The sequence below is a fragment of the Pinus tabuliformis genome, chromosome 4_2, assembly GCF_031772625.1.
Source record: "Pinus tabuliformis cultivar Carrire ecotype Pingquan chromosome 4_2, CPIR1, whole genome shotgun sequence".
NCBI lineage: Eukaryota > Viridiplantae > Streptophyta > Pinopsida > Pinales > Pinaceae > Pinus > Pinus tabuliformis.
Window position 1 is genome coordinate 47,073,412 of NC_142304.1, and position 11,513 is coordinate 47,084,924.

Sequence of the window (11,513 nt, forward strand, 5' to 3'; positions counted from 1 at the left end):
TGAATTTTTCAGGCCATGTATCCTCTATATGCTTCATGGCCATTGAATCTATTGGGGTTCGCATGACTCTGGACTCACTTCTATGTGAGGCATGCCATCCCTGCAACATAGCTAAATATTTGCAATGAAAGAGAATATGAATCCTTAGGATTATAGGCATGTGCCTCAATATCTTATGAGGATGACCATGTGATTTACTCCTTTTATTTTATTTATGGTACCTATTATGCCCACATTTAAGAGATATATCTTTATTTTCATTTCTCCTTTATATATAATACACACATTCGAGAATGCATGATATGATATGTCCAACACCCAAAATTTTCAACAATTGTTTTTCTTCTTTTATCAGGCAAGACATTATCAGTTCGAAGAACCTTATCTTTTAATAACCTATAGTTGGTGGGCAATAAAAATGTAAATGTCAATATTTATCATTCATAGAATTGACCATTTTTAATGTTTATTGTGTGACAATATTTCTCAAAATATAAGGGACCTGATCATGGTCAATAATATCAATATTGTCGAAAACATGCATTCAATGTTCCAAAATTTTCTTTCAAGTTGTATAGTAACATCGCTGTCCTCAGCCGGGTAGACTTTGGTAGGCATCCAGTTCTAGAGAGAGGGGTGGTAGAAGTAGATTTTAGGGTTTCGAAAAAAGTATTAGTAATATGAGCATCATCCTGACTATCTCATCATTCAGGAATGCATCTAACAGTAGTGCATACATGGCAGTCATATCTCATAAGTAATCATCGATACCAATCTCTATTTGATTTCCTTCATTGCCAACATGTGATGAATAACTACTATTGTTGTAGTCATTCCTAATTGGTGAATTTGGACGTAGTGGGAATTTAATAGGTGGTTGATTGAACCATTCTTAGTATGCTTCCTCTTTGATTTTTTATCTTCATGCAGTATTCTCTTAATTTGAAATTGTAATGGGGTGCACTAGAATATGGTAAGTGGGTCACTCATCATCACTATAATATTAATTTCAAAAAATATTGAACATTAGTACATCAATGATATTAGTAACGCAATGCAATTCGTTTGTTAAAATTACATTATACCAAACAATTATTACCATTTCTAACCTAGGATTGTGGTTATAAGATGGCGTGTTATAATTGGCAAGGTAAATCAGATGTCCATTTTCATCAACCAATTTCTTCTGGTATGTTGCTCCTGATAAGAGCTTATAACGTTTTTTAATTGGTGGAATATTTTTTGCATCTAAACTCGATTATGAATCAAGATCTTGCAAATTTTGATACATTTTTATTCAAATTGACATGGATAAAAAAAAATTAAATAGGTAATCGACATATAAATAAAATATGAAATTTGTGTTGGGTGTGATACCAAATAAATAAATAAATAAAATAAAATCATAAGGTAATATTATGAATTCTTGAGGCTTATGGAAAAGGTTTAAAGTCATGGTTTTGGGTTCATGGTTTTGGACCCGTGGTTTTCATAACACATGGTATTATGCCAATAATATTTCTCTAGATTATTTGATGAGAGATTATTTATATGTAATATTGGTTAGAAATTGTGTGTAGGGTGAGAAGGCAAGAAGATTGGAGTTTAGCTAATGGTTGTAAGTTTTTATTTGATGGAAAAGTTAGAGATCTTTCCCCGTGGTTTTTCCCTATAGGGTTTTCCATGTAAATATATTATTCATTTGCTTTTGTGAATTTCTTTTACATTGTCTTTTTTAATATGGGATTTAAATTTACATGTTGATATAGATATACTAAATTATTCATAAATCTGATATTTATGTCATAGATCTACCAAAATTTACACAAATATAATACTTTTAATGGTAAATAATTTGTTGGTTGTTTTAACAAGTGGTATCACAACAGGTGTAATGATTTTTGTTGTGTCTATAGTTTGTTGTTGTTGTGTGAAATTTTCTACTGGATATATCTACGTAAATGGGATGGGTTTTGAATTTCAATTAAAGTGAAAATTGATTTATTGTGGTATGAGAGAAAGTTTCAATCCTTGGATGTGTGGCTTATGGGCCCACCATGCTTTCTTTGTACATTTTTTCATTTAATAAAATATTAGATACATCGTCAGAACACAATTTACCTTTTGGTGCCACATTACTTATTGCGACAATCAAGTTCTCCAACTATCTAGCATTGAACTCAACACTAACAAGGCGTGGATCTCATGGTTCATCAAATACATTTTTCAGTGAAGTGAGATGATTTAATATTATATGCAGCTCATTTAAATGTTCATCTACTAGAATCCCTTCCTTCATTTTGAGATTAACCAATATCTTCATTCAAAATAATTTATTTACTGTTGTATCTCGATCATATAAATCATGACGTTTTTCCATAAAGGTTCAATTTTTTTTTCTTGAGAAACATGGAAATATACCGTATTTGCCAAATATTGTTGGGATATTGTTAGGATTAACCTTGACTGAGGAATGAAAATGTACTAATAAATACATAAGATTGTTCTAGTTTATTTCTTAAATAGGTCATGTATGTACCATATCTTGGAATAAATTTTATTTCAACTGGGAAGTTAGATGATGAAGGCTACCTTACAATGTTTGGCAAAGGAGGTTGGAAAATTGTGAAGGGCTCACTAGTTGTTGCAAAGGGGTAGAAAATTGGCACTCTCTACACATTAAAGTCAAAGTTGTAAAATTATAATATTGTTGTTGTTAAGGAAGAGTTTACAATATATTTATGAAACAAAAGGCTTGGGCACATGTCAGAAAGAGGACTGATAATTCTTACTCAGGAAAAACTTTTGCCTAGTATAAAAGGTACATAATTTAAATTTTGTGAACATTGTGTTATGGGTGGACAAAAGATGGTGTCATTTATGAGAGATGGTCCTAAAAGAGATACAAACACATTAGATCTAGTACATTTTGATGTTTGTGGTCCAATCAATATAAAATCACTAGGAGGAGTTGCTTATTTTGTTACTTTTATTGATGATACATAACAAAAGTTGTGGGATTTCCCTATTAAATTCAAGGATCAAGTTCTAGACATTTTTCAGAAACTTCATATGGTTGTTGAAAGAAAAACTAATAAATTATTAAGATATATTAGAATAGATAATGGTGGGGAATATTGCTCCAATTTATTCAAAGAATGGTGTAGCAGACATGGCATAAAACATGTGCACTCCATAACAATATGGAACAACCGAGAGAATGAATTAGACAATAATGGAGAAGGTGAGTAATATGCTTTGAAATTATGGCTTGCCTAAATACTTTTGGTAAGAGGTTTTTCAAACAAATTTCTATTTAATATATCAGTGTGCCACAAATTCATTAGTTGGTGGCATTACTGAAAAAGTATAGACTGGTAAAGATTTATGTTCTTTGCATTTGAAAATAGTTTTTTGTGAAGCATAAGTGCATAGTCCTAAAGAATAGAGATCCAAGTTGGATGAAAAGTCATTAAAATGCATTTTATTAGGATATGTTGATAATGAGCTAGGTTACTAGTTATGGGATCCTTTCAAAAAGAGATTTATTAGATGCAGGGATGTTATTTTTAAAGAAGAAAAAATGTTTAAAACTAATGAAAACAATGTGGAGGAGAAAAGAACTATTTAAATTCCATAACAATAGGAAAAGAAATGACCATTACAAGAAGAAACATCAAACGATAATGAGCATCCATTGCATCAAAATGAAAGTGAGGAACAATCAGGAGAAGAACATGAAGAACAACAAAATCAACAACCATGGGTAGAAATTCCACCACAAAACTCATCAATTGCAAGTCTACAAGGCAATATAAGCATTCACAAAGGTATTCTCCCTTAGTATATATTTTATTGACTAATGGAACTGAACCCGCTTGTTTTTAGGAAGCATGTGAAGGACAAGATGACATAAAATAGGAGGACCTTATGTAGGAAGAGATAAAATCCCTACATGATAATAAGACATGGAAATTAGAGGAAGAGATATATATGGAGCAGCCAAAAGGATTCATTGCAAAAGGTAAAGAAAAATTGGTATGCAGGTTGAAGAATAGACTATATTTTCTAAAACAAGACCCTTGTTAATGGTATAAGAAATTTGATTGTTTTATGCTTGATCATTATTTCAAAAGGCTAAATGCATATCATTGTGTATAAATTAAAAGAGATGAAAGATGCAATTTCATTATCTTGTTATTATATGTTAATGACATGTTGATTGTTGGGAATGATAAGATCATGATTAATGGGTTAAAAGAAGAATTAAAAGGGGCCTTTGCAATGAAGAATTTAGGACCAACAATGAATATTTTGGGAATGAAAGTTATATGTGACAAAAAATGAATAATTACGTCTATCACAAAAACAATAGCTTGGAAAAGTATTGGAAAAATTCAATATGCTTGATGTAAAATTTGTAGGTACACCACTTGCTTCTCATTTCGAATTAACATCTAAACGATTCCCCTCTACTACTGAAGAAAAATAAGAAATGTATCCAAGATTCCATATGCTTTAGCAATGGACAATTTTATGTATGCTATGATATACACTCACCTTGACATTGCACATTCATTGGGAGTAGTACGTAGGTTTCTTGCAAACACGTGCAAGGAATATTGGAATGTTGTTAACTGGATGTTAAGATATATTAAAGGATCGATTGACTATTGTTTGTGCTTTCAAGGTACTAATACATTGTTGGGAGGATTTATAGTTGCTGATTTCATAGGTGACATGGATTCTAGAATACCTACAACAAGTTATATTTATACATTTGTAGGGTCCACAGTATCATGGATATCTAGACTACAAAAGGTGGTGGATCTTTCTACCACAAAAGCTTAGTATATGGAAGAAATCGATGCATGTGAGAAAATTATTTGGATGAAGAGGTTCCTAGAGGAGCTAATCCTGCAACAAGAAAATTATGTATTAAATTGTGACAGTCAAAGTGCACTCCATCTTGCTAAAAACCCCACTTTTCACTACAAAACAAGGCATATTGATGTTAAATACCATTGGATCAGTGAAGTGTTAGATGTTGGGCTACTACAGTTGAAGACAATACACATAGATGATAATCTAGATGATATGCTAGCAACAACTTTATTACGGGATAAGCAAGATATTTGTATAACCTTGGTTGGGTTGTTGCAAAGATGATAAAGGAGCTTGGGAAAGATATGTAACTAAAAGATATAAAATTATTTTGGTATCAAGAGGGAGATTATTGTGTGTGAGACCAAATAAATAAATAGATAAAATAAAATGATAATGTAAAATGATGACTTATTAAATATTCTTGAAAACGTTTAGAGTCATGGTTTTGGGTTCGTGGTTTTGGAGCCATGGTTTTCATAACACATGGTATTGTGCCAATAATATTTCTCTATATTATTCGATGAGAGACTATTTATATGTAATATTGGTTAGATATTGTGTGTGGGGTGAGAAAGAAAGACGATTGGATTTAAGCTCATGCTTGTAAGTTTTTATTTAATGGAAAAGTTATAGATCTTTCCCGGTGGATTTTCCCTATAGGGCTTTGCACATAAATCTATTGTTGATTTGGTTTTGTGAATTTATTTTAGATTATTTTTTTTCAGATCTAGGATTTAGATTTACATGTTTATATAGATCTACTACATTATTCATAGATCCAATATATATGTTACATATCTACCACAATTCACACAAATATAGTATTTATATTGGTAATAATTTGTTGGTTAAGACTTGTAGAGATGTAAAGGGAGAACTCTATGAAGGACTTTGAACAATATGGATCCAACTGAAATTTGAAGAATAAACCATTTCATATTATGAGATTTTCTCCCTACATTTGAGGAATATCAACAATAAACTTTTTTGTACATACCTAAAATTCATTTCGAGAACTATATAACCAGAATATGAATTTCAATATAGTTGTCAAACCAATTTTCAAAAATAAAACAACTTTAAACAGAAAATGTATACTATGAAATTTTGTAATTCATGTAGATGCATCTTAATGGATAATTTGAAATGAATATAAAATTTATGTGAAAATAAAAATTCATATAACTTTTTTTTTTTGTAAGCTACGGTAAAAATTCTATTAATAAAAACTATGTATATTTACATAAGACCACCCGCCCAACAGGGAAACCAGGTGATTTTCTAATAATATATAACCGTCATGATAGAGAATCAATGTATCAAGACCAGAGAAAATATCACACTAATCTATCTAAAAACAGTCTATGCACCAGTAGAGATATATCCATATTGTTCAAAAATCCATATTGTTGAAAACTGTTACCAGTATACTGCTATGACCAACTATTGACTGGAAAAAAACACAAAAAACTCCATGTAAAAACCTGTGAATGTGTTCAAACTACTGTGGCTACAGATGCTTGTCCTCATTCCTCACAGCATTTTCATCATCTTCTATCTTCACAGCTATTCCATTATCTTTCAACAGCTTGATGAGCTGATCCATTTTCCTGTCCTGCATGAGAAGGGTCATTTGTATATTTTTCAATTCTCGTTTGAACAATGGCGTATCCTGTGCGAGCTCCACCATTTCTGCTGCTACCTGTTCCAGGGCCTTAGCAAGCAAACGCTTCATTCCCCAATATACGTGCAGTGACTGCTTATAGAGGGACATCCTTCCCCTTGTATGTCCAGGATCAGGTAATAAGCTCTCCCAATCAGCCATCTCTGGATCAGATTGATCTTGCAGAGCCTCTTCCTCTAACTTATCTATTATCTTACGGATTTTAAAATTTGTTTCCCTGGTGTAAGCCGCCTCTGCATCCTGTAATTTCTGGCGCATATCCTTCTTAGCCCGACCACGAACAGCACGGCCAGAGCTCTCTTCGGATCCGCGATGCTCCTCTCGCCCGACATGTCTCCCTCTGCCCGTAACACCTCCTCGACCCCTTCTCCCACGCCCGCGCCTGCTCCTTGCTGCAACTGCCTCGTCACCATCCCCAGAATCAATATCAGTATCATCTTTGCCCTCCTCCGGAACTGAACGCCTCATCCACCTACCCACTTTCCCACCAGAGGAGGGACGAGGAATATCCTCCTCAAGAAAGTCGCGAATGTCATCTTCCAGCTCATCAGAGTCTTCAGGGATATCTAAATACATGGGAGGGAGGGACTCTTCCATCACTTGTTTCCCTTTCTCTGCCATCGTGGCACCCTGACTGCGAGTTCTCCTTCCTTCGAAGCGAGATTGATTACTATCCATATTATCCACTCGCGTATTCCACTGCAAACGACTTCCTATACAGTCTGGGGTCCTAAAGAAAACAATGTAACACAAACCAATAGTCTCCCACCACCTCCTCAATACCTGCAACTCTCTTACCCACTCTGAGCCTGTACAGAGGATAAATGAGACCCTTTCTTTCGCTCTCCCAACAGCAGGTAAGAAATTGGCATCGCTGCAAATACTATCATTCCATCTTCGGAGAAGAGCATGCAGTATGAGGACCTTGCTCGGCCACCTTCCCACGTTGTGAGCAATTATTCTCCAAACCATCTCAATAATACACGTTGCGTAGCCCAAATCCTGATGTGATGCTCGCGCTGCCCTCCTGACGCCACCGCTCTCCCAACGCAGTACCTGCCCTGCCGTCAGCCTTGGGATGAGCAGGCCTTCGCATGCATGGATATAAGGATGCCGCCCATTTAAACTTTCGATACATATAATCCGTAAGCTGCTGCTGTCGTCATAAATGCTGTTATCATATTCAGTCAGAAGCATGAGGAGAAGGCCGGTATGCAGTCCTATCCTCCCCTGTCGCCTCATAATTCCTTTTAGATTTTCAATATAACTATAACTAAAGCCTCGTATGTCTCCATACATACAGATGTCCCATTCGTTTGAAATCATCAGGAAACGGTGTTTTAGGCGGTCCAATCCTCCCCCCTCGCCTCATGATTATCCTGACGCAATATGACTGCCAGGTCATTCCATCTCATGTCCTCCTGTAAGGCCACCCAACTGCCATCCAATAGACAATGTGAACCACCACACGCCCAGTTTGCCAAATAATCAGCCGCTCGATTGCCTCGTCTGAGAACATGGGTGACTGTAATATAGTCAATCCTCCTCATTTGATGTTCAATATCCTGAATAATTGCGGCCGTCCGCCAGCTCTTGGCTACATGGTCCCAAGCTTTGCCTCTCTGTAATTTCCTCATCATTTCAATAACAATTTGGGAGTCACCTTCAATAGCAAGGTTACGATAACCATTCCTCGCAGCAATCCGAATACCATGAAAAATTCCCCATAGTTCGGCTTCATTATTGGACATTTCACCACCCCATTCTGCATATACCCACCGCGAGAGACCGCCACTATCCCGGAAGATACCACCCCACCCTGCATCTCCGGGATTTCCTTTTGATGCACCGTCAAAGGATAATTTAATGCAATCATCTATTGGGAACCTAAAACGATTTGGGCTCTGGATAGTAACTCGATTACGCTTATCATTATTAGGATACAACATTGTATATTCTAGGTTCAATTGGCATAAAATTCTTTGCTCATCCAAGTTTAATTGCCAATCCTCCTCTCGCCAAGGTTCGGACAAGATCGTTTCCTTAATGGAACGGCAAACCACATCCCATATAATGGCGCCATGGCAGCTTCGGTCTTTAAAAATCCGTCGATTACGCTCCTTCCAGACCTCCCAGATTACGAATCCCAGTGTCAAACTCCATATCCTCCTCAGTAACTTGCTATGGAAACGACCTGTACCCCATTGTAAAATGGTATTTCGTAGACTATGAGGATCCCTATCATTCTGCCCGAAGAGAACCCTCACCTCTTCCCACAAAGTTTGTGTATACAGACAACGATTTAACAAATGCTCCTGATTCTCAACATCATTATTACAAAGATAACATCGCGATGGACCAATCATCCCGCGTTTCTGCATTTGGTCCCATGTCAAGATCCGTTGTCGACACACTAACCATGCAAACATAGTTACTTTGGGCCACCATTTACATTCCCACAATTTTTTCCAATCCACTTGGTCCGCCGGTCGATCCTCTCTGGTTAACCTATAATAAGCTTCTTTAACTGTAAACATGCCTTGCATGGTCTTACCCCAACGAAGAATATCGCCACCTGAACGGATCTTGATTTTCCTGGAGTCCAATTCTCTGATAAACAAAAGCTGAGTCTCAGGGCTGATTCTCTGCTGCCATTCCATCGGTTGTTTCCATATCCGCCACTGCTCATTCGGATTAGGCAATCTCCAGTAATCCTGAACATATTCAAGTCCTGCCTGTTGTGCACCTTCTTGAAGGTCCTGTAAATGTGGATTACTTTGCAATTTCTCACGTTGTTGCCATCCATCCGTCCAAAACCTTGCTAGATTACCTTCCCTAATTTCCCAGAACGCAAACTCGCGGACGACATCATTGTTCCTTCTTGCAAGCTCCCAGATTTGGGATCCTCTTGGAGTATCGTGTACCCGGACTCGGCCTTCCACCGAACCTGGCATGTTATATTTTTGATTCCAGATACGTTTCCATATATCAGTACCCCCTTGCACCCATCTCCACCATAGCTTCGCCCCTAAAGCCTTATTTACGATTTCCAAATCGCGAATTCCTAAGCCCCCTTCCTCTTTCCGGCGGATGACCTGCTCCCAGGAAACTAAAGTCCATTTTCTTTGCTGGGTTGGTCCTCCCCAAAGAAACTTACCCAAGATTTGTCTTAATTTACAGAACACACCCTTAGGGGCAGACATGATTGACAATGGGTATATTGGAATGGATAGTAGCACTGATTTTAAGAGAACCACTCTACTTGCGATATTCAACACTCTAAACGACCAGTTATGTAATCTTTGCTGTATCTTCTCAATCAAATTTTGCCAAGTATTAATACGCCTAGAATTACTATCTAACTGAATACCTAGGTATTTTGTCGGCAAAGCACCCTGTCTAAAACCTAACACCCGAGTTAAATGGGCTTTGACAACTGCAGGAGAATTGAAAATAAAAGTACAGGATTTATCATTGTTAACTGCCATACCTGAAGCTGTCATAAAAACTTCCAAGATGTGTTTGAATCCCCTTACCTCTCGAAGTGAAGCCTCACCAAACAACATCAAGTCATCAACAAACTGTTGATGCGTAATGATTAAGTTTGACCCCCATAATCTCAGTCCTTTGATTCTACGGTCCCTGACCTGCTGCTTAAGTTTCCTGCTCAAGCCTTCCATTGCTAAAATGAACAGGAATGGTGAAATTGGATCCCCTTGCCTGATACCCCTAGTGGCATTGAACGTATCAGTAGGTATCCCATTGAGCAATATTGAGAAGTTCGGAGTAGAGACCAAACTACTTATCCAGGCAATCCACCTACTGTCGAAACCAAAAGCGTGAAGAACAACGCGTAGATAATCCCAATTCAAGCGATCATATGCCTTGGATAAATCAAGCTTCATAAGCATACCTTTCTTCTTCTGCTGTTTTAAGGAATGTATAACCTCCTGTGATACCACTATACCATCTAGGATCTGCCTACCTTCCACAAAACCCGTCTGTTCAGGCGCAATTAAATTTGGTAGGAGAGGTTTCAGCCGTTTCGCAATGACGGAGGAGATTATCTTATATATTACGTTGCAGAGGGCAATGGGTCTGAAACCCTGTGGGTCTTCAGATGCATTATTCTTAGGAATCAACGTGAAGAAAGTTGAGTTAATACCTGGCCAGACTTGCTGTCTGAACCGCGATTCCTCCACTGCATCCACTATGTCTTTCCCTAGAAAGTGCCAGGTCGCCTGAAAGAATTCAATCGTATAACCATCCGGGCCTGGAGCCTTATTCTTGGCCATGTTCATTACAACTTCCTCCACCTCCTCCAAAGTGACTGCCCTCATGAGTGCCTTATTCTGGTCCACTGTTATAATCCTTGGTATTTCACTACAAATAGTAGTAATAGCCTCTGCTCTATCCCTCCGAGTTTCCGTGAGCACCCCCTTAAAATACTCCACCAGAGTCCGTGCAATACCAACTTGCTCTATCTCTCTTTCACCCTCCGCATTCCGGATAGAGAAAATTCGATTCCGCTGTCGATGTTGAATCATAGCCTGATGGAAAAATTTTGTATTCCGTTCGCCTGCTCGCAACCAACGAATCCTTGATTTTTGTTGCCATAAAATCTCCTCTTGTTTGCGTCGTTCCTCCAACTGACTAAGAATCTGTCCTTCCTCCCTACTCTTATCCTCATCTCTACCCTCCAATATTATCTTCTGCTGAATCTCTTCCATTGCTCCTTCCAAACGTTGCTTAGCTGCCAAAATGTTCCCAAATTCCTTCCGATTCCATGCTTTTATTCACTGTTTTAATTCCTTTAGCTTCAACTGAAGCGTATGCATTCACCCATGCCCGCTACTAGTACATTGATGCCACCAAGTTTCCATGTTTTGAATGAATTGTGGATCCCGTAACCAAAAAGATTCAAAACGAAAAGGCCTGTTCC

General features: G+C 37.2%; 1 protein-coding gene across 1 annotated transcript; it reads right to left on the reverse strand.

The window, feature by feature from the left end:
* Positions 1–7,911: 7,911 nt before the first annotated feature.
* LOC149168234 (uncharacterized) lies at positions 7,912–11,301 on the reverse strand. The gene has a single exon (XM_089424860.1). The coding sequence runs from the start codon at positions 11,299–11,301 to the stop codon at positions 7,912–7,914; it is 3,390 nt and encodes a 1,129-aa protein (XP_089280986.1).
* Between the last annotated feature and the right edge of the window lie 212 nt (positions 11,302–11,513).